Raw genomic sequence first — 27,188 nt, 5'->3', positions numbered from 1 at the left:
CTTTGCTTTTGCTCCCATCTTTCATGAGCCGAAGTCAGAGAACTTCTTCTGTGCACCCAAAAGTTGTGTTTCTCCCAAATGTCGTTGGCAAATCTGTCCCAGTCTGTGTTAGCGAGCACTTCGTCTTGCTTATGATGATGATGATTATTGCACAGGTGTGCCTTTGAGTGGCCACAATAAAAGGCCACTCCAAAATGTGCCGTTTAACTGTATGAGTGAGGACAGTGAAGACGAGGAGCATACAGATGAGCTGTTGTTGGTTGGTTTTAATTTTTGTTGAGTGTAAATAATAGATGAATAAATCAACAAAAAAATAAATAAAGAGGTTAAACATAAATGAATGAAAGTTAGGGGTGAAGATTTAGTTATCTGCTGCTGACTATGCAACATTGTTGTTACAATGTTTAGCATTGTTCACAATCAGGCTTTTACGCTGCCGATTCCGATACGGATCACATGGATTAATTGTACATCTTTCCTATTTATTTATGATGAGTGGTATCGTCCAGGGCCGCCATTAGACAATTCCACGGGCCCCTGACCAATAGGTAATGTTCATTAAACAACAGCACGCAAATAGTGATTGAAGAACAAGACATTTAGTATAATGACAACAATAGGCGTATGGATGTAATACCCACTTCCCCGTGGGAGAAAAATGAGCTCCAAACAAACCGCATTGCTCGTTTGTTTTAAAAACAAAATGTCACTCTGGTAAAAAGTCACATTTGGAGTCCAAATACAAGAAGCTAGGCGGATAATTCTAGCTATAGCAAGTTAGCTGCGGACAGCAAGGCAAAGCGTGTATAGAAAGATGCAAGAGAGGTCGAACGCCAGTGGGTTTGACAAGGGAGTGATCAAACACAAAAGTATGAGGAAAAAGCATGAAGTTGAAATATTAAAGAACATTTTCTTAAAGTCAAAAACAATGAAGAAAGTTTATAACATGGGAATAAAGTGAAAATATTAGGAGAAGAAAATATACAAGAAGAAAGGTGAAATATTCAGAAAATTATACAAAAAAAATCAAAAGCAGAAATGAAAAATAGCAGAAATTTGCCCAGAGTAAAGTCAAAATATGAAGATAAAAAAAAGCTTTCTGACAAGAAAGAAGGTTGCAATTTTACAAGAATAAAGTTCTAATTACGAGGCGGACATTTACAGGAGGAAAGATGAAATGAAATAGTTGGACAATAAAAAAAATAAGCATAAATGGAAAAAAAAATGTAATTTTATGCGAATAAGGTCAAAATATTAAGAAAAAAATCATAATCGAATGAAGAACAAAAGTGGCAATTTTCCAAGAATAAACTCGTATTATTATAGGAAAGAGGCCATTTCGAGCAGCATTTCACTTGTATTACAAAGCTGAAATGCAGTTTTTTCTTGAGCTTCTTAGCGCATCTCTACGTGTTGATTTACAAAATATCAATCCTTTCATTTTTCACGATGTGGCCTTTGCTGGAAAAAGTTTGGACACCCCTGCTGTAAGCTATTTCACTGGTCGTCCAAACATGTTTGTTGTATGGCATTTACTGTACGGGCATGTCTGTTGAGTTCTTTATATTTTATATGTCGTTGTTTGGGTCTAGAGCTATGTCAGCTGCTTTAAAAGTGCAAGAAGTAGCTTGAGAAAAATAAAGAAAAACATATTTGACCAAGCCTACTAAGCTACAGTAATTTCAGGTATTTTAAAGGCAAAATCATTAGATTTTTAGTTCCTACAGTGAGTGAGGAAACAGCAAAATATACCATAAAATATGTTTAAAAATATTTGTATTTGAACAGTATTTTTGGAGGGAGGCCCCAGATGTATCATATTCTTTGGAGGGAGGCTCACTGTGGCGCACTTTGAACATTTTAGGGCAGGGGTATTCAATTAAATTGGTCTACTGAAAAAGGATAGTCAAAGATCCTCTATGTAACCGCAGTACTCGACTGTTTTTCAGGACTCACTGCAAAAACACCAGTCAAAGATCCTCTAAATGACAGGCATGCACGCGCTGCTGTTTTAAAGACTTACTGCAAAAACACGAGTCAAAGATCCTCTCCACGACAAGTGTGCTCTGCTCTTTTTGTATCTGCTATACAAAAATAGCCACGGCAATAGTCCTGCTCTCAAGCGGTAGATGGATTACATGCAACTTTTGCAACATCCTTTTTCGAGAATTTAGACATACGATAGTCATCCCTCGCCACATCTCGCTTCAAATTTCGTGGCTTCACTCTATCGTAGTCTTTCAAAAATATATTAATTAATAAATCATGCTGTTTCGTGGTTGAATACAGCTTATTATTAGGTTAAAAAAAGCATATGTAACCAAATGTTACATGTTATGTTATATGTTTTGCCTAAATGAAGCATTTTCACGCACAAAAAATGGCTAAATGAACAAAAATACAAATATAAGGCATTCAAAAGATGCATTCAAAGATGCTAATGATATGTAGTATTCTACATTAGTCACTAGGTGCCAGTAATGTTACCGTAATGTTTGGTGGGACGCACAATCACCAGACTCAATCATCCGAACAACAGGCTTTTCTTGCTGGTTTGAATTATCTCACAACAGGCACAATAATCCCTAATAAAAACATGGGCGACTGTTGCGGCTGTTACCCACGCAAGGCTAAAACTCAACTCTGAACACCCCACCTCACTTCCTGTCCGCCCGTCACTTACTTCCCCTAGGGAACACATCTACAGTAATACACACGAGCATGTGTTGTAATTATGTCTTTAATGGCTTATTTTATGTCTACTATATTGCATAATATTGAGTGTAAAGGTGACTGTAGGGGTGTTATTTCATGTCCAGGGGCTCTAATTACATTAAAAGTTGTATTCTCTAACTACAAAAATATTTGATTTATAAGAAGGGATTCTACTTTGCAGAAGTTCACCAATAACAGCAGTAAACAATTACTGTATTTTATTTTTGTAGGTTTGCAGACAACTGATTGTTTTTCATGGGTACATTTCTTCTAGTGCGTCAAACGTGGACGTCACACACTGTGTGTGTGTGTGTGTTGAGCTTGCGACTGTTATTGTTTGTGTGTGTGTGTGTGTGTACTGTAGTAGTATAACTAACAACAGAGAAGTTTGCATCCTGGGATGGGGTGCAGGTGTACTTAATACTTAGGTTATCAATGCTAGTTGCATGGAAGGTGTGTGTTGGGGTTATAAACAATGCAGGTATAGTCGTCCTCCCTACACGCGCAACATCCCCATCATCATCATCATCGTCATCATCACCTTGCATGTGGGAGAGATCTCTCTTGGCGGGAGGCGGGAGGAAAGGAGTGAGAGGGGAGGGGGGGGCACAGCCAGCCAGCCAGCCTGCCTGCCTATTGATCTCCAAACATCTGGAACACGTCATATTTGTTTTTACAAGGCAAAAAAAAGGGGGGGAGCTAGGCGAGCGCTCTGCATGCATGGAGGAGTGAGACAGCATCACCGCCAACACCACCAAGAAGCAGGACACCGCTGGAGCACTTGACACCTTCCTTCCACGGTGTGTGTCGTGCGAATCGGCTCTGCAGACACGGCCAGGCCGGTCCATGGCATCTTGATCCCCTTACACCCTACAGGGGCTGGAGGAAAGGATCATATAAAAACAGCAATTGAGGAGCGAGAGAGAGGGGGATTTTTTATCCAATTTGGCACATACTCGGGGGTGGGTGGGTGTTTTTTCTTTTTTTTTTTGGTGGGAGGGTAAAAGGTTTGGAGCTGCGATGGACTGGCATGGCATGGCTCGCCTCGGGTTCTTTCTAGCGGCTGTGCTGCATGGAATGTGGGGACTGAGCGCTGCCTGCCCTGCGTCCTGCACCTGCACCATCTCCAGGATTGTTTGCGTCGATCCCGAACCGGGCATCGAGGATTTCCCGCTGCTCACGCTGGACGACATGGAAAACATCACAGAGATGTAAGCTCATGAGCGTGAGTGCGCGTGTGTGTGAAGTTATTAGGATGCGGCGCGTAAGGAGCCACCTTTTGACTGCATGACGATGATGAGGAGGATTGCATATTAGAAGGATGAAGGTGATCATGTAACACCCCCACCCCCTCGTCTCCCCTTTCTGCTAATACCCATCACTATTTATATTATTTCATTACGACCGCACGTCAAATCATGCGTGTGGAGATGGAGACTGCGCGTGCCTACGAGCGGCGATGCTGCGCGCGTGTGTGTGTGTGTGTGTGTGAGCGCGCGTGTGCAATGGTCGTGCAGTGCGCGCCCATGCTTATTTGGATTTACAAAGCAGCGCTTTTAAAAAATGCGGATACATCTCCCAGGCCCTGCTTTCGGCGCTTGTCGATGGAGGGCCGTCAATGTGAGCACCCCCCCCCAAAAGCCCAATAGGTGCACACATTGTTGACAGATGACACATGAGATTGCGTCGCTAAAGCTAGTGTGCGTAGCCCTCCTCTGTGCATGTGCGTCAGCGTGTGTGTATAGGCCAGACCCAGGTAACAAATTAACATTCTAAAAATGAACATTCTGACCATATTTTACGAAATGTTAGCCGGGAATGTTTGCAGAATGTTAATGTGTGCAGTTCTATTTTTGTTATCGGAATGTTAGTTGCTAATGTTATGCAAAAACGTTCATAGGACGTTTCTAGAATGTTTAACCATTTTATTAGAACGTTCACAGAACGTTTGTACAATGTTTATCCATTGTATTAGAACATTGAAAGTACACTCCCATGCTTATTTTGTTTACAACTACTTAATTCAGAATGTATGCTAAAACTCAAGCACCTTTCACACTGAAAGTAAACCACTGTTTATTAAAGGGATAGTTCGGACTTTTTGACATGAAGTTACAGCATCTATATTCTGTATCATTTCAAAATCAGAAACACTGACTTATCATCATCATCAGCTGAGGTTATGCAGTTAGTTGTAAACATGACCACATGGGTGTAAGTTTGAATTACTACTGAAACTAGTACAACAGTAGAACCTTGGTTAGCGTCATTAATCCGTTCCAGGCGGTCCGACTTTAACCGAAACTGACTCTAAACCAAATCAAATTTTCTCATAAGAGATAATGTAAATACAATTAGTCTGTTCCAGAAAGCCCAAAATGTTAACACAAAACATATTTTGTAGTTTGACATGAAGAAAACAATTGGCAATGCATATACATTCATATAAATGATAAATGATAAAACATTTAAGGTTACTTTTACCTTCAGTGAAGACATGATTGTTGCCAAAGACACGATGTGGTAGTGAGATCAACACAAACGCCACCTTTGTGTTTTGCTGTGAGTTATTTCTTGAATTTAACAGTGCTCCTCACCTTAAGTCTCTGCCTTCCTTTGCTTTTCACTGCAATATAAATGCGCCAAAATGAAGCCAAAGAAAGTTGCAAGTGCCACAATTTTGATAAAGAGGGTGGAAAACACTATACTATTATAACAGAATCAGTCAAACTTTGGCTGATATTGAATTTGTTACTCACACAGGTATAGGTTGGCTTTCAACGACGGAGTGGCATGTGTAACTTTAAGGCCATGCATGTCTATTTATGTACAGTGGAACCTCGGTTAGCATCCGCCCCGGTCAGCATTATTCGCTTAAAGGGATAGTTCGGATTTTTTTTACATGAAGTTGTATGACATCACTATCAGCAGTGTAGTACATCAACGGGGACTTACCCCCAACTTGGTCCCCTAAGTCCAGTTCTAGTCGGATTTTGGTGATGAAGAACGTCGCTCCAGGTAGTCGCTGGGGTTACACAAGTAAGGTGTTTGGCTTCTCCTCTGACAAGAGGGTTCATTCCGCATCTGTCTGTGCGCGTTGCCCCAGTGGAATGAACACAGAGAGTGAACCCCCCTCTCAGACATTACGTGGAGACGGGGGGCTAGTAGTGAGCGGACACACAGAGTGCTAGCAGCAAGTTAGCCACGTGAGCCAGCATACGCTAAAATGAATGAAGGCACAGAAGCAATGGTTTCTAAGGCGAATGCCACAGCCCCAGTGAGGAAATGTTTCGGTTTGAAACAGAATGAACAAGGTGAACACCGACAAACCAATATGTCGCATTTGTTCGAAAGTAGTGACGAGGAAGAAGAGCGATATGACCAACGTGTACTGAGGCGGTTGGTCGGCAAGTATAAACAAAAAGTGCAAAATGGTGTGCGCTCCCAGACGATGTCGCTCGCTACATTGCAAAATAAATGCAACCTTTCAATACGGTTGAAAAGCCAACATTTCAGGAAATGAAATGTTCAGAAATGTTTGACAGACAGCACGAATTGCCCGCGAGAACGTACGCGTACATGTCACAAACAGCAATTCCTGAACTGTATAACCGAGTGAAAGAAGACGTGTTGAAGGACATCAGAGACATTGCATTTTACTCCGCCACCACAGATATGTGGTCCAGCTCCAATATGACCCCCTACATTAGTTTAACAATAACTACATAACTGCATGCCCTGCGATTGGCTGGCGACCAGTCCAGGGTGTACCTCGCCTGTTGCCCGAAGGCAGCTGGGATAGGCTCCAGCATGCCCCCGCGACCCTAAAGATGGAGAAGCGGTATAGAAAATGGATGGATGGATACATACTGTAACTGCATGTGTGTGTGTGTTTTTTATTGGAGTGTTTTTTTTCTGAACAGAGACAGTGTCAATTTTTTATTGCTTTTGGTTATGATTGTGATTTTTGAAGTGCAATTTTTTTGCTAAAAGAGACTGAGAGTCTGTTGTATTTTCATTGAGTTTTTTTTTATTTATTATGTTTGTTTAATTGATTTAAAAGCTCTAGACATTCCAATTACAATGTTAAATACTCTTGAGAAATTTAAGTTGATTGCTTTTGATATGATGTACTCTCATTATTATGCCATATGATTCATGAAAAAAACGGTCTCAAAAAATGCTGTCAACAATATCGAGTATCGACAATAATTTGTAGGACCATTGTCCAGCAAAATTTGTTATTGTGGCAGGCCTACTAATCAGACTTTTTAACATTCTCAACTGTCATATGAGTGAAAAAAGAAGTTAACCACTATTGTAAAATCGGAAAAAACGTGTAAAAAGAGGATAGTCACTGCATAAGAAAAGTACTCACCCATTTGTGACATACAAGGAGAGTCACTCACAGGGCTTTTCAACACTCTTGACTGTGGTACAAGTGTAAGAAGAAGTTAACCACTGCAGAGTAAAAGTTACAATACAATACAGCGTGCACTCACCATGACTTTATGCACAGCAACAGCTCCACGTCATCTTTTTTTTGTTGCCAATGTTCATGTTTTACAACCCCAACTTGACTGTTTCACAAATTCAAATAAATCGGACATTTGGGGGAAAAAAAGAATGACATATGCAGGCAAATGAAGGGTGCAAACAATCAAATACGTGAAAAAGAGACGGGCTGTAAAAAAAAAAAAAAAAAAAATCAAGGTTGCTTGCGGTCACTATGTGGTTGCATGTGATCAATAGCCTGAATTCCTACTGGAGTGCATACAAAAGTGTTAAAGACACTGTCTCTGCCGTCATGCAGTAACCAGCATTTGTCTATTGTCTATTTTCTGACAGATACATTGCTAATCAAAACAGGCTGTTCGAACTCAACGACAACAGTTTGAGGCACTACATAAACCTACGGAACCTGTAAGTATTGAATGTGTAGTCGTCACGTAGTATTGCTACCATGTGAAAGTCTGCCACGAGACTTGTTGTTTGTTGACGAGTGTTTAAAACAGCAAATACAGTACGTTGACGCCCCTCGGACTGGCTGACTGACATGGACATAAGTGGCTGTCGATATAACTGAGATTTGCTTGTGACTTTGGCCAAAGACATAAAGAGACTGAGCGATAATAAAGCATTTGTCCATATTTTAATTTTGATTCTTGTTTTTATATGTTTCATACGCTGATCTAACAGAGCTGCTGTGATCATTTTGTCGTGCGCCTTGACTACAATGACAGTTAAGCTTTCATACATGAGCGAAGCTTTCTTTCGGTGGCTAACAATACTAAAAAAAAAAAAAAAAGGGAAAAGGTGCATTTTGTTAATTGCTGTGGTAGAATCCAGGTTAATACTGTCAAGCTTACTTTGCACCGAACAGGAGCAGCCGAACAAAGACCTTGTGTCAACGTTGGCTTCATAACAATTGGAATGAGTTGGGTCACATTGACCAGGGGTGTCCAAAGTGCTACCCGGGGGCCATTTGCGGCCCGTGGCTGTTTTTTTTATTGGCTCACAGCACATTCTAAAAATATAATTGAACAAGAAAACTTGTAACTTAGAAACCATAAGTTACTGTATAATGTTACCAGAAGTCATAATTACAAGAAGAAAATTTACAACAAAAAAGTTGAAATAAACAACATCAGAAATGGAAAAAACAGCTGTAATTGTATGGGAATAAAGCCAAAATATTAAGAGAAAAAAAGTTGAAATTTTGCAAGAATATGAAAATCATAATATTATAAGGAAAAATAATGTCATTGTAGTTGCATAGAGATGTAACATTAAATAAAAAAATACTTTCTTTTTTAAAAGTCAAATTATTATGAGAAACAAACAAAAGTTTCAACACTCCTGACATAGACGGTTATTGACATAAGCGGTTTTTAAAAAGAATCAATTTCCACGAAACTGGCTGAGGAAGATTCAAATGTGGTGAGGATCAGGAAAAAAGGTGCAAGGTTGCATGACTTGCTCGTCAAAGGAACCGACCAGCATCATAATGGCACTGTATGTCTATAAACCGCAGCAAAACAAACAAAAACGGTAGTTTCTTGAATACAGCATTGCAAAGACTGTTGCACAGTATGGCGTATTTAGTCATGATCACGTGATCATTCATCCTCCCTTCCAACAGAACAGTGACAAAGACCAGACTGATGTCCATATCCTCGGACGCATTTTACAACAACACGAGACTTCAATACGTGTAAGAAAACATGTAAACATCCATTTATGTAGCATACTGCTGCACGTGGTTGGCCTTACTCGGATTTTTCTCGCAGAAACCTGCGAGACAACAACCTGTCAACATTGTCATGGAGGACTTTTCAGAACTTTAACGCCACCTATTCGTAAGCCACCCCTTACACATTTGTCTCAAACCACTGCCTTGCATCTCATGTGTTGTTTTCTTGATTCTGAAGGCTCCTGCTCTCTGGAAACCCTCTGGATTGTGTGTGTGAAAACCTATGGATCAAACTGAGGAGCCAAGACGAACCGGAGGGCCAAGATCTGAAATGCACAGACGATAGAGGAGCAACAAAGGCCTTCGCCACACTGACTCCGCCCGACTGCGGTAATGTGAAACCGCGTTATAATAAGCAACGCCGCTTATCCGATACGGGGGCGCTGACAGAAGCTTCCTGAAAGCTAGAAGTCAATCGATGTAGTTTAAAATTTCCCCCCACGTGAGGTTCTTAAGACTCTCTTTGCTTGTGTCCTGCAGTGGTTCCCCAAGTAGAGGTCACCCCCACGATGGTGACCGAGATGGAGGGGGGGAATGTCAAAGCCGTGTGCAGCGCATCAGGCTCACCTCCTCCAGAGATCCTGTGGAACCTTTACATGATTTCCTCTCGCTATGACGTGAGTCTCTCTAGGTTCTTGGTGTAGATCGCTTTTTAAGATTTTGGCCCTTCAAGGAGAGAAGACAGAAGCCAATGGTACAGCCAATGAGAGAGCAGGAAGGGGGGATTTACCGTAATTTCCGGTGTATACACCGCTACTTTTTTCTTTAATTCTTCAATTAAGAAATCAGGATGAGCTTGGAGGATGGCCTCCTGCGATTTCCAATGGGTTGACAAGCTTGTTATGAGTTTTTATCATAGCTCATGATTGGCTCCTGTCAAATAAAGAGCTGTCTGGTTGTCAAAGACTTGCGCGTGCCACAATATGACATTTTATGATGTGGACATGTGTAGCTTATAGTCCGGTGCAGCTTATATATGTACAAATCTGTTTTTCTCTCTAAATTTGGTGGGCGCAGCTTAGGAGTAATACATGCTGATTGTGTTTATAAGAATTGTGAAAGATATTAATTAAAAACCCAAAAAGTGGACACGCAAAGACGTTTCCGGAAAGCTGTAGAGTTAGTTTTAAGGCACATTACCCCATGCCAGCTCAACATCCAAATTTGATTCCCCCGGCCTCAACACAAAATTACTAAAAAAAGCAAAACAAACACATCATGTACTGCCATCACATAGACATTTGTTGTACATAAACTAATGATGAAGAACAAGACTTGAGAATTAGCTGGCGACCCATTTTTGGTTCCAACCCACACTTTGGTACACCCTGATTGTACATGTAACATGGCCCCACCTGTTAAAAACACTCAACTCTCAACAACGGACAATTGCATAGGCAAATGGCAACCTACTGACATAAATACAGCAAAATCCTCAAAAAGTGTATACATCCGCAAGTAAAAATAGTCCCGGTTAAATGCCCTATTTAAAAATGGGGCCTTTGCTTAAAAAAGCTTTCGGTGTAAAAAAAAAAAAAAACCCTGCTAAGCTTTGAGCAGATAGTGTACAGTCTCTTAAAAATACACCATTACCAGACGTTCCAGAAAAGTTAGCGAATTCTCGTCGTATATCTTTTGCTGCGGTCTACAATACTGTGGAGAAAGAAAAGTGCAAATGTAAAGCATGAATTTAAAATGAAACCACATTTGAATAATGAGTAGTATTGACTACAATATCCTTCTAATGCTTAAACAACTACTATACTACAACATGCTAATATCACACAACTACAGTAGCTGATAACATTCAAACGTACCAACAGGGGGCGGCATAACATCGAAACGCTAGCGAAGCTAACTTCCTTAGCATGTTCCGGAGAGCTAAACTATAGACTATAGACTGTTACTCTTTAGGTTGTGACATTATTTGAGATCAAATGTGTAATAAAACACACGGCAGAGCAATGTTAGCTTATTCAGGAGGAAAATGAATGTCAAATTTTGTCTTTAAAGGGGTTGTTAGCATTAGTCTTAGCATTAGCTTAATGCATAACAGGAGTGCCTAAAGCAAACGTATTTGACTTGTTGTTGTTTCTTCAAGATCACATTAATTAGACACGAGAGGACGTTTAGAGTTGGTAATTACGCTACGCTATGGTTACAGATCAAGCCTATGGATATGGCGAGCAGTCTGACCTTATCAGACCTTTCTCCAGAAGATAACGGCAGGCTGATCGCGTGCAGCGCTGAGAACATGGTCGGTCAGACGGAGGCCACGCTGCAGCTGAATATTCTCTGTAAGGCCCTTTGCTGTTAATGTTCACCCGCATTAGCATACATCTTTTAGAAATTACATTTTCAGGTTTCATTTGTCTAATTTCCTCTGAGGTCGTCTTGTAAATGTTTTGTTTTCCAGTGGAAGCAGAGTGCTCCTCAGTATGTTTTCATTACCGCCACTGCTGATCTTATTGACTTCTCCGTGTTTCCTGTCCATAACTCTTCCTCCTATGAAGCTTCGCCATGCTCCTCTGCTTCCACAAGTCTCCTCTCCCATGTTTGCTCGTGCTAATGTTCGTCTTCAACCGTGATACCCTCCAAAAACATAGGCAACGCTTATCCAGTCGTCATTTTTGTTCCCATACTCTGTAACAAAACTTCCTATGATGTCTGTCTCCATCCATGGAACCTCCTATCATTTCCACTCTTACCAAATGCTTATGTTTGTTTCCATACTCGACAACTTCTAACGACACTTAAAATCCTTGCTAATGTTAACGTTTATCATTATACTCGATAACCTCCAACGACATTCCAAATCTTTCATGCTAAAATTGGTACCACCAAAAATATCTAATATCTTGCTAATGCTAATGTTTGTATACACGATAACCTGCAAAGACATCACCACTGTGAGCTAGTTAAATTTTTTGTCCTAGTGCTAATGTCTCCATCCTAGCAAACACCAATCATTATTTCCACTACGGTCAACAAATGTTAGTTTGTTTCCAATCTTTGCCAGGGCTAATGTTAGTCTCCGTAATCAATAAACTCCCAAATTTCGTGCTAATGTTTGTGTCCAAACTTCATATTCTTCAATAACATTTTCATTCTTAGCTAATGCAAATTTTTGTCTCTATACCTGATACCCCAGAAATGTTGCCACTCTTTGCTTGTACTAAGGTTTGTCTTCATACTTGATAACGTTAAACATTCAAACTAGTCCTAATGCAAATATTTGTCTTGAAAACCTCCGAAAACATCACCACTGTCCACTGCAAATTTTTGTCTTGATACCTGATACCCTGAAAAAACGTTGCCACTCTTAGTTAGCTGTAACGTTTGTCTCCATATTCGATAACCTTGTATTTCTGATCGCTGCTAATGCACATGTTCATCTCCATACTTCAAAACCTCAGAAACCGATGTATTGGTGTAACACGGAAAGACATAAACATATATACACATTTCAACAGCAGCTGCCCGGATGGCTGGAATATGCCATTGGTCCTACGAAGGACTCTTAGCTGTTCTGCAAGATGTCTGGCATAAAAAGACAGGGAGTTCGCCTTTAACGGTGCCTGCAGTAAACATAACCACACATATTTAGGAAGTTTACAACTATGATCGACCGGGCAAGTCCCCAAAATCGACTGGTCCATCACGATCAACGGGTTGGCGACCTCTGCTTTAAAACATCAGTGCCTTTTTAAAGTGCTTACGCTTTTGCCCAAACTTCATGCACTTATCTACTATATATTATATTCAATAACCTCCAAAAACATTTCAAATATTTGATATCCCCAAAAATGTTTCTACTCTTAGCATGTGCCAATCCCAGATGCCCTCCAAAATGTCGCCACACTTTGCATTTTTTTGGCATCATTTCTTTCCATCATCATCTCCACTCTGTGCCAGTGCTGATGTTTATTCCACCCAACAACATTTCCGCAATTAGCCAGTGCCAATGTTTGTGTCCATACATCAACATCTCCACTCCTTAGCCTTTGAATGTTCTTTTTCCTCCTGGCTCCTCCTCTCGGTGTTTACTTCCTGCCAACCCTGTGACAACTCTTCCTGTTACAATTGCCTCCGTTGTCAGTCGCTCCCACCATCCTGCAGCTGTTGGAGCCAGAGCAGGGCCACCACTGGTGCATCCCCTTCAGCGTGACCGGCAACCCTAAGCCCGAACTGCAGTGGTACTTTGAGAACGTGATCCTCCAGGAGCAGGACTACATCCGCACCATGTACCACCAGACCTACAACAGCGAGTACCACGGCTGCCTGCAGCTGGTCAACCCCACGCACATCCACAACGGCATGTACAGGCTGGTGGCCAAGAATGAGTATGGGCGAGATGAGAAGAAGGTCTCGGCCCAGTTTATCGACCCACCGTACAACCATACAGGTCTCCAAGAGTTCGTGTTTGACTTCATCAAATTGCTTTGCGTATTTAAACTATTTGCTAACATATGCCTTGTGTTTCTTTTCTTCAGAAGACCCTTTATACTATTGTAAGTAACTTTTCACCATTAAATGAACACTGCACTTTTTTGGGAATTCGTAGACACACACATCTTTCCCTCTTCTGTGCATTGTCGATAGCAGCCTCGTACTGGCACTTGTTCACTAACAATGCATGTAATTGGGATTCACCTATTCCGCCTACAAAGCCCTCTAAAAAAACATCCAAAACGATTTACATACTGTGACGTGCACTAACCAAGCTATAGTGACATTGTTATTGTAGGAGCTACCACAGAGGAATTACTTTTCTGGTGTAGTGACACAGCTACATCGACTGTGTATATAGCTGTGATATCAATCACTAGGTGCTCCATGAATCAATATCATGGTGACATACTCGATGGACAGTTGTCCGTCTGGTCCAACTGGTCTTTTCCAGTTGACTTGGGGTAGATGGAATAAAGTTTCTACCACTGCAGGGTTTGTTAGCGCTAACAATTCTTCGTTCGTTGTGATGCAGTCTCTTGGAGCAGTGTCCTCCTTGCCAGATGCACAAAGCCTTTCCATCGATGGTAACACTGTGTGCCACACTGTCGGCCTGGCTTGGCACGTTTACACCACCAAGTCATGCCGGTCCTGACTCTCTCGGCCCCCGAGTGCGCCGACGCGTCACCTTCTGTTCTTGTCGTCGGCAGCGGCTCCCTCGCAGTCTGTCATAGCAAACACAGGACGTGCTTTCTATGTTGTTGTTGTTGACGGAAGTAGCGTCGCTATGAACTCTGTGAAATCATTGCTCCCAAGAAAGAAGTTTTGGTCATCCTTAAAATGACTAACTACTGTTTTATACTGTATGTTACATGTTATCATGAATGTGCTTGTTACTACATGGTTAAAACATGTATATAAAATGTTGTTGGAGGTTTTTTTTAGAGGGATTTATAGGCGGAATAGGTGAATCCCAATTACATGCATGCTTAGTGAAAAACTGCCAGCACGAGGTGGCTATCTAGAACGCACTTGTCTCACATAGGGATCGTGGATAATGGGCAAAATTCCCCAAAAAGTGCAGTTTTTGCTTTAAAACAGCTCCATTGTAACACTATAACAACTTTAAATCAATTCTTCCGTGTCCTCCATCATGTTTATATACCGATTGGGTCCATGGCTGTGTGGTTCCTCTTCTGTCCAGACACGACTGGTAGGACATTTTTTATTATTATTATTATTAAGCTGCCATACCCACACCAATAAAAATATGACTTCTTACTTATCATTGGTGTTAATGGCTTACAATGGAATTTTCCTTTCTTTCAGACACACCGCTGCCCCCGCCGGACGATAGCATTGCTGTAAGCGATTTTCATCTATTTTTAGGGGATAACAAATGAGGATAATCACTGATAATCGTGACGAATACTGTTGATTAATTGAAGCGCTTGAGGCAAAATGGAGTGCACTACATGACTGCAACCAGCAGAGGTGCTCTTGAGTCAGTCTCAACATGACATGGGACAGCTACGGCAAGTGGATGTTGCATCCGCTCTATGACACAACTCCTCCGGGAGTTCGGAACATCTCATTAAAAAACAAAAAATTTATTAATTTTCTCATATTTATTTTACTAATCAAGCTTTCCACTCATGACACATAACTATAATCCATAAAATTAGGTTTTGGATGACCTTTATGCTTACAACATAATTAATCAGTTTTCCTTTCAGGTTTACGTCATCGTGGGAATTGCCGGAGTGGCGCTGACCGGCTGTGTTCTCATGGTCATCATTCTCAAATATGGAAGAAACTCCAAGTTTGGAATAAAAGGTGAGCTCGTTTGATTGCGTGATTTTGGCCTCACTGGCATGTGATAAAGTTCTTATTAAGTGTATTAAGACGTCTATCAATCAGCAGTGTTCAAAGTTTGATGCCGGTCTCCCCCTCTACCAATTTTGTTGAATGCATTTAGTAAATAATTAGAATATAATATAGGTTCAAAATAATACATTTAGAATGCTAATGCTTTAGAATGCTAATATTGTAATTTCATAGCATTTTGTAAAATTGTAAAAAAAAAAAAAAAAAGTTTTAAAAAAATCTATAATTTATCAAATAATTTATGCATTAAGAGTGTCATTAAAGTGCTAGTTACTATGTCATTACAGTATTATTACACTGTTGTACATTGCTCCCGAGTTTTGCTTTTTTTGACATGTCACATAAAATGTATAGATTCGTGATCCTCACGCACCCTCCTATTCCTCCTCTGCGTCTCGTCAGGCTCCTCCTCAGTCATCAGCAACGACGACGACTCCGCCAGCCCTCTCCATCACGTCTCCAATGGCAACAACACCCCGTCGTCCTCCGAAATGGGTCCAGATGCAGTGATCATCGGGATGACAAAGATTCCTGTCATTGAGAACCCGCAGTACTTCGGCAACTCGGGCAGCATGCTGAAACCTGACACGTGTGAGTTACTGCCCTGCGCCGCAAACGTATCTGGTAACCCACATGTCTTCGGATAAATCCATAGGCGGCATGAAAGGGCTGGACGCCGAATTTAGTCTGGTGCATGATGCAGTTGGGATACAGGAGGACCACTTAGTGAGAATTACTGCTGGCTGCTTTGAAGGGGTGGAAAATAGCAGGTTTTTAAATGACGACATTTCAAATTCTGCAGTGTTTTTTTTTTCCGCAAGCTACTCACACATTTCTCAACTGCTTCGAACCATTCCAACATCTAAATGTTCAGCTCATTCTGGACATGTAGGCTATCTATCAGGACTTGTCCACATTTTCGATTAATCAATGTTTTCTGTGACATTTCTGACATTGAAAATGAATGGACAATTTCAATATCACGCCCTATTGGTGGAAATTCATTTTACATTACATGCAACACTGCTTATTCTGTGTCAGGTGGCATGGCTCAGGATATAGAGTGGTCGGCAACACCATTCTAGGATATCACAACATTCGTTCTATATATCATTTCAGCATTCACATGCAATTTTGACTGATATTGCTTTATCTAGATACCATAAATTCCAGGGTATAAGCCGCTACTTTTCCTTAACCTTTGAACCGTGCAGCTTATACAGCAGTGCTGCTAATTTATGGCTACGTTCTAATCTTGTGACATCTCATTTACTTCAGAACTACCACTACAAGTACCACTAAAACTCACTACAAGTTTGTCAGCCCACTGGAAGTCGGAGATCATTGCATATACCATTATAACAACATAACAGTCTGACTCACGGTGTCACCTTTCAAAGAACACTTGACTAACAACAGTAAATTCATCACACCGCAACCTAACATTCAAAAGGTATAACTGACAAATACACAAACATCTCCCAATATGAGTTAAAAATGAAAAAAAAAAAAACATTTTAAAGTTTTCCCAAAATGCATTGCATCTGAGCAACACATTTATTGGGGCGCTGCAATAATGTCAGCCTCCCTCTGGGCTTTGGGGTCCAGGTCCCTCTGGTGGACAGAGGCAGCACTGCAGCGCCATCCACCATTTTATATGCTCCTCCAATTAAATGGTTTTCTGAAACAAAACGGATTATGGGAACACTTTAAAATGTCGGGTTATCTCCATTTTAAACTCATATTGGTACATGTTTCTATATTTCTGCGGTATAAAGTGTTACGTTGCTGTGTGATGAGTTTAATGTTGTTTGTAAGATGAAACCGTAAGCGCTAAAGTGCTTGGTGCTACCATATCAGCAGATGTTATTGCATTGGCTGAATGTACACGGATGTATTTGTGTAAGCACTATTCACAGTGTACATCTATGTAATTATTATATATCTAGAATTTGTCTTTTTCTGCATTCCAGTTGTCCAGCACATCAAGAGACACAACATCGTCTTGAAGCGGGAGCTTGGTGAGGGCGCGTTCGGCAAAGTCTTTCTTGCCGAATGCTACAACCTGACCCCTGACTACGAGAAGATCCACGTGGCCGTGAAGGTACAGGAAGCAGCTCGCTCCAATAATCAATAATCAATCGACGCACGTGTCATTCAGTGAGTGAGCCCTATCGATTCCTACGTGTCAGACTCTGAAGGAGGCCAGTGAGAGCGGGCGAGCAGACTTCTATCGAGAGGCGGAGCTCCTCACCAACCTGCAGCACGAGCACATCGTCACCTTCTACGGCGTGTGTGTGGACAGCGACCCTCTCATCATGGTCTTTGAATACATGAAACACGGCGACCTCAACAAGTTCCTCAGGTACAGCCGTACGGTGGCGCTTCAGTCATGCACAATAAAAGAGACAGCGCGCGACCGTTAGGCCCTACTATTCTTTAAAAGTTAAAAACTTGTAAGAGCCAGGGTTAGGGTCAGTGAATGCAACACGTGAAGTCATGTGACATAACATTAGCACAGCATCACTTTTTTTTGTCATTGTGTCCATTAAATATTTTCAGATTTCTTCCTTCACCTTTTTAGACAATGGAAAATATTATTAGGTTTATTTGTTGATTGACGTACACTTGATGATTGCATTCGCTTTTATTGTTTTTTGTCATTTCCATTCAATAAGTGTATTATTCTTCATACATATTTTTAGGCATGTCAGATATTACTATTAATATTATTATTATTTGTTGTTGTTGTTGTCCATTGCTTCTTCTTTTTATTTATTTTTTGGTCATTTTTGGTCTTTTTAAAATTTTTACACATTTTGGTCATTGCTTTCATTGATTAAGTATGTTTATTGTTCTTCCCACTTTTTTCAAGTAATACTAATATTTATTTTTTAATTTTTGATTACTTATTTAAATGTTTAACTCATATAACTTTATATACATGTACCTACCTATATATATAACTTTCCCTACGCATGCCATATATATATATATATATATATATATATATATAATATATATATATATATATATATTTGTCCATTACTACCTGTTTTTACTTGTTTTGGTAAATGTTTTGGTCATTGCTTTCATTGATGAAATATGTCTATTATTCAGTATAAATAATAATTCTCTCTGGGCATATCAAATATTATAAATTGCTGTTGTTGATTATTACATTCTTTTTAAATTGTATTTTTTTTTGTCCATTTCCATTAAGTACCTTTACCGTTCTTCGTACATTAGTTTTAGGCACAGTAAATAGCGTTACTATTATTAATATAGTAGCTGTTGTTGATTAATCAATTACAGTAATCAATTCATGGATTCACGGTTGATTTGGTGTTGTTATGCATGCAGGTCTCACGGCCCCGATGCGGTCCTGATGGCCGACAGTCAGCACAGCATCCTGGTGGAGCTGACCCAGTCCCAAATGCTGCACATCGCCCAGCAGATTGCGGCCGGCATGGTCTACTTGGCCTCGCAGCACTTTGTGCACAGAGACCTGGCCACCAGGAACTGCCTGGTCGGGGAGAACCTGCTGGTCAAGATCGGAGACTTTGGCATGTCCAGAGACGTTTACAGCACAGACTATTACAGAGTGAGTTCATGGCGAGCGTTATCTCATTTAAAAGCCCCAATAAGAGAGATTTATATTCTACCAGAAATGACTCTTCTAGGCTGGCTGTTTTAATACAATTTAAATGTAAATTTTATCATATGCATACATTTATAGTCTCTATGGTAATGAGGGCCAACAGTGCAAAAATGCACGGGCAGCTTAACGTTCTCGTCCACTGAGTAAAGAGTTAATTCTTCTTTTATGAGAAAGACTTCATCATGTCAGCGAGGCATGAGTTAAGAGACGCGTATTATCCACCACAGTAACGCCATGAGGGGATAACACTTTCTTATTATAAGGCTGCTCCTACAGTACTCTACTACAATGCAGCATATACTGTAGGACACATTTTCAAAAGAGACAGACATGAGCGCCTCATTCCCAGAGGGAGTGCCACGGCGCCCTCTGCTGTTCACTTAAAAACAAACCAAAATCCATTTTATCATTGTAATAAATATACATACTATACAACTTAAGTTTAAATAACGTATTGTTTAATAAAAAAAATATAATTTATGCGTGTGATAATAATGTTTTTCCTCTGTTTGCATGTTTTTTTGTTTTGTCTTTTTGCAAAGTCTTGGCAACGGTTTTAGTGCTCCAAATACAAATGACAAATGAATAGGGTTATAAAAATGAAAAATGCGATTCCTGAATTGAACTGACACGTTAAATTTAGTTCATCCATTGCTTTTGGCTTACACACCTCATAATCACTCAGTCAAATTAATCGGTCAATCAGGGGTTGCTTTTCTTGAGCCAAAATGAAATAAATATTAAACTCAACGAAATAAATGGAGTTACCTGTAGTTCATTATTTTTTTTCAAGTGAAATAACACATTAAAACATGTCTGTTGGTTAATTAAACTATGAAATACAATTTTGAAGAATGGATTTGATTGATTCGTAACCGGTATTATTATTATTTAATAAAATAAGTTATTACTTTAACAATTTGTTTTTGCTTTATCGTACATAAAAACTGCTTTGCATCAATTTAGGGCAGCATCACAACTAAAATCTTTCTCTCACAAATGTATATATCCTATGATATACATTTTTTAAAACTGTATTAAGTAATGGTATTGAATAAAATAATTTTATTAGCTTAATATTCTTCTGTGTTTGGTTTTTTTTCCCTCCAAAGTCAGTCGTAATCCCACAATTTTTCGCTAATAGGCAACAGTTTCAGTTCCATATATTGCATATTCAAATATGAATTATGCATGAATAAATATGATAATATAATATAATAATAATAATAAACAATGAGGTTCTTAATTGAATTAGCACATTTATACAACATGAATCCATTTAGTCAAACCATTGTTTCTGGCATAGTAGTATCCTGCTAAACAGTATGGAGACACACCCCTCAATCAATCAATTAATCAATCGAGAGTTGTTTTTCTTGTTCCTAAATATTAAATTGATTCATTGAATAATTTTATTTATTATATAATTAATCATATTAAAATATTAAAGTCAATGACAGAAAGAAATAAAATGCCAGTTCATTATTTTTCAAGTGAAATAATTGGAAATGTCTATTAAGTATTTAAAATGCGAATACAATTTGAAATCACTACTCAGCAAATTTTAGTTCCGGGCATCACTTATATGAAGAACTATGAATGAAAAATGTAAATGTGATAATAATAAACGATGACGGTCGACATTTGCATGTTTATTTAATCCGTTGTTCTTGGCTCATGCAAAGTGAAGAAGTACACGACACTGATTGACACACCTAATGAATCAATTACTTTCATCTCTTCTTGCCAAAATGTAAAACATGTTTTAGTCAATGAAGTCAATCGTCTTTTAATTCATTAAAATGTTAACTATGCTTTTAAATAATTCTCTTAGTTTATTTAGTCATTCATTTAGTTGATTTCATGTCTGATGCATCACACTAAAAACTTCCATGATTTTATTTGTCAAGCTGATAATGCGGTGAGGTGGATCAAGGATCTCATTGGTGCTGTATCAGTGAAGGGGGTGTACTGGATGCTCTTACCTGTGGGCCGCTCTCCTCTCTGTCTTCGTGCAGGTTGGCGGTCACACGATGCTGCCCATCCGCTGGATGCCTCCAGAGAGCATCATGTACCGACGCTTCACCACAGAGAGCGACGTGTGGAGCCTGGGCGTGGTCCTGTGGGAGATCTTCACCTACGGCAAGCAGCCCTGGTACCAGCTCTCCAACAATGAGGTTAGCTGTCAAATCGTGATATATTCACACATACAGTCAGTATTTCCATGAAAAGTAATCAAGCCAGGAAGCAGCCTGCTAGCTAACATACAAACACATAAAAACGAGTCTAGCACGCCATGGGTTGAAAAAAGAAATGTGCCGTCGTCCCTCCTTTTATAGTAGTAAATTGGTTCCAAACCAGACCGCGATATAAGATTCAATGTTAATAAATGGAATATTTTCGCACAGAAAACCCGACTTCCTATACATGATTTTTAACATTAATAGAGCCCTGTAGACATTAAATAACACCCACATAGTCACCTTTACACTCCTATTATGCTTTTACAATACATTTCTCAACACTTGCGGCTCGCTTCGGCCGCTAGCTACCAAGCTAGCGAGTTACCAGTTAGCCTCGAATTTTATTTCTTCTAAACTTCAGAAGCCAACAAATTTACCACTTGCAAATGTAGCGTCCCATTCATAAAGCTATTCCACAGGAACCAGGAAGTAGTCTGCTAACTACTACTGTAGCTTGCTCCAAAACAAATACAGAATGCCTCAATATTTCTAATATTTGTCCCATCAATGTATTTTTGAGTCACGATGGAACCATTCCTGCGCTCCAGAATGAATAATGGTATGGCCTGGTCATCTTTAATTGTCTCACATGAAAGAAGTAGCACGCTAACTAACAAACAAACGGACAAACAAAAAAATACTGTGTCCACAATTTTTTAAACATGCTGTAGTTCTGAACCACAATGAAACCAGTCCCCTCATTCCAGTATCAGAAATGGTACAGTCCAGTTGTCTCCCATCAACCTTAAACGGGAAGCAGCAAACTACTAACTACCAGCTAACTAAATAGATATGGTGCACTAGGATTTTTTCTATCGGAAGAGGAATGAATTTTTTAAAACTCAATTTTCAAGTCATGATGGAAGCGTTCCACTTCACCAGAATCAACAATGGTACGATCCAGGAGTCTTACAGCAACCTGAACTGGGAAGAAGCTAACTACTAATGACCTACTAACTAGCTAAATAGGGTGTATTTATTGTTTGCAGAGTAAAAAAATGGTGCAATCCAGTCGTCTTATATCTTCTTTAGCGAACCAGGAAGTAGCCTGCTAACTACTAGCTAACTATGGCGCACTACAATTTTTTTTTGCTTTTGTTTGACAAATTGTTTTGATATTTTAAAATGTATTTTCGAGTCATGATGGAACCGTTCCACTACCTAAGGAATCAACAATGGTACAATCCAGTCGTCTTACAGAAGCCTGAACCAGGTGGAAGCTAACTACTAATGAATGACCTCCTCACTAGCTAAATACGGTGTATTTATTTTTTGCAGAATTAAAAATGTTACAATCCAGTCGTCTTATATCTTCTTTAGCGAACTGGGAAGTAGCCTGCTAACTAACTAAATATGACGCACTACAATTTTTACCCACTTTCGTTCGAGAAATTTTTCAAAATGTATTTTTGAGTCGTGATAGACCCATTCCACTTCCCCTTCGGAATCCACAATGGTACGATCCGGTCCTCTTACAGCAACCTGAAGCAGGAAGTTATTTTTGTGAAGACAGACTTTTTGACAAAGCTTTTGCATGTCAAGAGAGTGTACCTAACGCTGTGGCCTAAAGTGTGCGTTCGTCGGATGAGAAATATAAGGAGGTGTGCACCTTGCAGGTGATCGAGTGCATCACGCAGGGGCGGGTGCTTCAGCGGCCCCGCACCTGTCCCAAGGAGGTGTACGACCTGATGCTAGGCTGCTGGCAGAGGGAGCCGTACATGAGGCTCAACATCAAGGAGATCCACGGAATGCTCCAGAGCCTCGCCAAGGCCTCCCCCGTCTATCTGGACATACTGGGCTGAGGAGGTGCTGTACAGTATGTGTGTGTGTGTGTGTGTGTGAGAGAGAGAGAGAGATGAGGCAGGGAGGGCGTGCGGCTGTGTACAGTACCTGGCTGTAAATGTTCCTGTAAATGTTAACTGTCCTCATTACTTTGAGAAAAGCCTTAAATTTGGAGTCGTTTTTGCTTTGCTTTAGCTTCCCCCGCGCTGTGCATCGAGTTGGCCGTTTAAAAGGTAACGCATTTGTCAACAGGGGGCGCCGACATGCATTCAGACCACCAATGACAGACTCGCTGAGACATAAACGATATTGTCGTAATGCGGCTGTTGTATGTGTATTTTCAGCAAGTGAACAAAGGGAAAATTACTAATTTATAGATCAATTGTCATCATTTTTGTTTTCAAGTTGTAGTTTTTCCTGTTTGTTTCTAATTGTTGACAGATTTTTTTTTTTACATTTTTTAGTTCCTGGAATACATTACAAGAACCTTTTTTTTCCACAGTAGCATGTTATCAATAATAATATATATATAATATAGTATACTCAAATTATATTTTTTTCAGAAATCCCCAATTCTATTTATATTCATTTTATAGTAGATATTATTATTTTATCTTATTACATTTTTATTTCTAACTTCTGATTTAACCCCTGCAAGTGTGGAATAGGGTCTATGTTGAAGACTTTATAGGGCACTTATTGAAATGATGACATTACTTTACAGATATTTAAACATATATATATATAGTATTTATTTTTCATTCATATCATTATTTTTATGCAAAATCGTACTTGAATTTTTACATATTATTGATTAGTTATTTTGATTTATTTCAATCTAATCCCTGAAAGCAAGGAATATTTGACTTAATATTTTGTATTTAAAGGGCATTCATTGGAATACTTAAAACATGTCAAACCTTTATAATTATCGGAATATGTTACAAAATTGGTTTTGTGATACTTTTTGTAAATTATAATTCATCAAAATGGTTTAATTTCTAATCCCTGAACATCTGGATTTATTGGCGTTTTTAACTGGTTTAACTGGAATTTAAATTTCATCAATCAAAATGTGCTTCACATGCCTCAGCAAAGAAAAATAGCAAAACTCCCATTTAAGTCATACAAAAATATATATATTATCCAGATTTCTTTTTATAAATATGTTAATGGTGACCAAACTTTAAAAAAGGCTTCTAATATACTATATAATACCTCTGCGAGGGTGCAGTTATTTATTTCAGTATGTTTTGAGCCACTCTTCGTACATGTTAAGCTTACCAGGTGGTGTTTTGAATGTTGTCGGGAGGCTTTTAACCAGGGGTATTTCATGTACTTACTAAAAAGCACAGAAAATGAGAATGAGTAGCTTCCTAAAAAAAGAAAAAGATGAGCACAGCTTATTTCTTTTCTGACGGATTTCATTTTTGAATCCACGAGCGGCATTTTTCTTTTTTTGTAGCAGCGGATCTCTGTTATTAGTGGCCCGTATTAGTGTGTCGTTTCAAACACGTCCATGTGAGAAGAAGAGAAGCCCGATAATGATTAGAAGTCCTGTTGTGGCGAATGTGGCTATGAGGGGGCGCAACAGTCGTCGTGGCGCTGCCTGAGCGCTTTCGTCCGAGCGAAAGACCTGAAGGTTGCCTTTGAAAGTGCTCCCTTGTAGTCGCAAAAGTCCATTTTAACATTACTTAAAAGAAATGATTAAAATATCGGACGTTTTTCTGCAAGAAGATCAAAGCAATGATGTCACAGCATTGCCTCAAAGCACTTAACTAAGCATCCAATCGGATTGCTCTGATGTCATTCCCATATACAGCTCACAGCCGCTAGGGTGCATATGTGCATGGTGGGTGGGTTTGGGTGGGGGGGGGTCTCTTTGCTATATGACGTCATTTTTTCCTCATATCGGCTTAACATCTCTCGACATTTCATTTGAACCTCCTATGGGTGGGAGTAATGGTAAAAATGTGCTATCTTGCGAGGAAATTATTGTGCTATTATGTCAACGATATCACGATACGGTGTTCCCTCGCTCTATTGCGGTTCACCTTTCGCTGATTTTATTTAGTGCTTCTTTTTTGTTGCAGGCCGAGCCTGGCCATTTAAGAAGAACTGCATTGTCGGAAGTTGAGTGTCTTTCTCTTCCCTCTCTTGTCTGTGTGCACCGTCCATTGTTTTCTGCACCCTGATTGGCTGTAGACCATTGTCAATCAGTCTCCTTCGTGCCGCCCTGCCATGACTCTTGTGTCATTGCTACCTTGCTAGTTTGTAAATGAATCTTCGGTTCCAAGGAGGACGACTGCAACAGGAGGAGCACTGCAGCAATATGTTTTAATGAGGATACAAAAACGCTATTGTTTCATCATTGCAACATTCCTGACAGCTCGTGGCCAGCGTAGTAGACCACTACTGCAATGGCGCAGTGAACCTTCACACAGGAGCTGCTGTCAGCCACAACTCAAGCCAGTCACTGGCACTCTCGACACTGCTAACCATGCTAACACTCCCCGCCTCTTAAAGGTGCACACAACGTCACAGATAAATGCCTTGTATTTGTATTTTTGGCCATTTAGCAATTTTTAGGATTGAAAATGCTGAATGAAAACAGTCATCACGTATTTATTTATTTATTTATTTTCCAAAAACCACGATAGAGCGAGGGAGCAGTGTTGGAACCACGATGTAGCGAGGGGTGACGGCGATGTGTAGTAAACCAAAAAAACGCACATATTTTGATGTCATTTCCTGGGATGAAACTCCCTGAGTATTTTGCGTTAATATGTTATCGTAATATTTTGAGTGAGTGAAAGCGGCAGACTTACTCCAAATATGATACTGGTGTGATATTTTGCAAATGGTAAAAATAACATGATTGGGGGGGTTGTGTAATTTCACACACTTGGATGACATTTCTAGGAACGGGAACTTACGATATTGCTGACGATAACGATGATACGACACAGGAATCATGCCTTAATCGATACTTGGGATAGAAATCGCAGCGCTAAATGGCGCCATTATGCCGACTATAGTCAGCGACATCGGGGGGGGGGGATCACAGTAAGCCGTGTTGGCAACGCTACCATCACAAGACGGTGTTCGGACGGTAACGGTACATATCGATATCCAATATTTGTATAGGCGATGTATCATGACAAGGATACTTTATCCCACTCCCCGCAAAATACTTTCACATTTCATTCATGTGAAGAGCGTCCCGTGCAAGCGCATTTGCTTACCTCCGTTCCCCCCAAAAAACACACACAAGTTCAGCACCCATTTTGAAAAACAAAAACAAAGCAAAACAACCTCTTCTTCTTGTACGACTTTGTCCGCTGTAGATAAGCCAGCCGCTGTCCACCCTGTACAGTTCTTGTGTATACGACTCGTAGGCTACGTTACAAACTAGTATACTCTGTTCCGAGCAGGTATGACGTCCAACTTGTTCTCGAAGTGTTATGGGCCGCTGGGCAATACATAATCCATGTAAATACCGTTTGATTTGTGCGACGCTGTACGCTTTTCTTTGTGCTGGTCGATAATAACAAACCCCCTCCGATCTACTCTTTATATTTACTTTCCCATCCGCTTAGTTTTAGCCTCCAAAACGAGTAATAATAAAAGGAAAAAGACCTGCTGACTTCTCTCCACTGTGATGGGGAGCTCGCTAATGGATTCTGGGATCGGGTCACGCGAGGAGTTCAAAGATCGCCCGCCCCCCTGGCCTCTTTTGACTGACTACCGCCTCCTTTTGATCCTCTTTCAGATCAGCAACTGTGATTTTGCATCATGAATCGTATATTATTTTGAATGTAATCTAAGAAGAAAAAAAAAAAAAAAAAGGCCGGGACCTCTTTTGAATGTAATCTATTTTGTGGGGCGGCGGGGCTTAATTGTTTTTGTAAATATGTGGTAAAAGGGGGGAAAAAAAAGACACTTTTCATCATTTTACTTACAGTGTGTGTGTGTGTGTGTGTGTGTGTCTCTCTGAGATGATGTGTGTGCGTTTCCACGTACACTCGGATGCAAGAGTGTGTGTTCTCCAAGATTTAATCTTGCTTTAATCTAATACTTCTATCAATCAATCAATCAATCAATCAAATGCTTTGTGCATCATGTGAGTAGCTTAACCACAATTAATGGAGATGTTCCTTGTGATACTGTGTATTTAATAAAGGTGGTATGTCTTACA

The 27,188-nt window shown here is 39.9% G+C and overlaps 2 protein-coding genes across 2 annotated transcripts in view; one reads left to right on the top strand and one right to left on the bottom strand.

The window, feature by feature from the left end:
* Window positions 1-5,331, bottom strand: part of hnrpkl (heterogeneous nuclear ribonucleoprotein K, like) — a 19,382-nt gene extending 14,051 nt beyond the window's left edge. The window contains exon 1 of the mRNA XM_054757443.1: window positions 5,313-5,331. The gene's annotated coding sequence lies outside the window, so the exon portion shown is untranslated. The remainder of the gene's footprint in view (window positions 1-5,312) is intronic.
* On the top strand, window positions 3,305-27,188 carry ntrk2b (neurotrophic tyrosine kinase, receptor, type 2b). Its single transcript, XM_054757441.1, has 18 exons — window positions 3,305-3,926; window positions 7,564-7,638; window positions 8,858-8,929; window positions 9,006-9,074; window positions 9,147-9,298; window positions 9,449-9,585; window positions 11,133-11,265; window positions 13,068-13,373; window positions 13,462-13,479; window positions 14,622-14,630; window positions 14,747-14,781; window positions 15,154-15,253; window positions 15,707-15,895; window positions 17,278-17,408; window positions 17,497-17,669; window positions 18,668-18,908; window positions 20,984-21,142; window positions 22,825-27,188. Exons 1-18 carry the CDS (start codon window positions 3,736-3,738, stop codon window positions 23,008-23,010), a joined length of 2,376 nt encoding a protein of 791 aa, XP_054613416.1. The 5' UTR covers window positions 3,305-3,735; the 3' UTR covers window positions 23,011-27,188.

Source organism: Dunckerocampus dactyliophorus, chromosome 17 (genome assembly GCF_027744805.1).
Source record: "Dunckerocampus dactyliophorus isolate RoL2022-P2 chromosome 17, RoL_Ddac_1.1, whole genome shotgun sequence".
Classification (NCBI taxonomy): Eukaryota; Metazoa; Chordata; class Actinopteri; order Syngnathiformes; family Syngnathidae; genus Dunckerocampus; species Dunckerocampus dactyliophorus.
The sequence above is the reverse complement of the archived record's forward strand: the minus strand, read 5'-3'. Positions and strand labels throughout refer to the sequence as shown.

Coding starts and splice junctions, on each gene's coding strand:
- ntrk2b (XM_054757441.1), top strand. CDS start 3,736: ATGGACTGGCATGGCATGGCTCGCCTCGGGTTCTTTCTAGCGGCTGTG. Junction 7,639..8,857: donor TACATAAACCTACGGAACCT/GTAAGTATTGAA, acceptor CCCTTCCAACAG/AACAGTGACAAAGACCAGAC. Junction 11,266..13,067: donor GCTGCAGCTGAATATTCTCT/GTAAGGCCCTTT, acceptor CTCCGTTGTCAG/TCGCTCCCACCATCCTGCAG.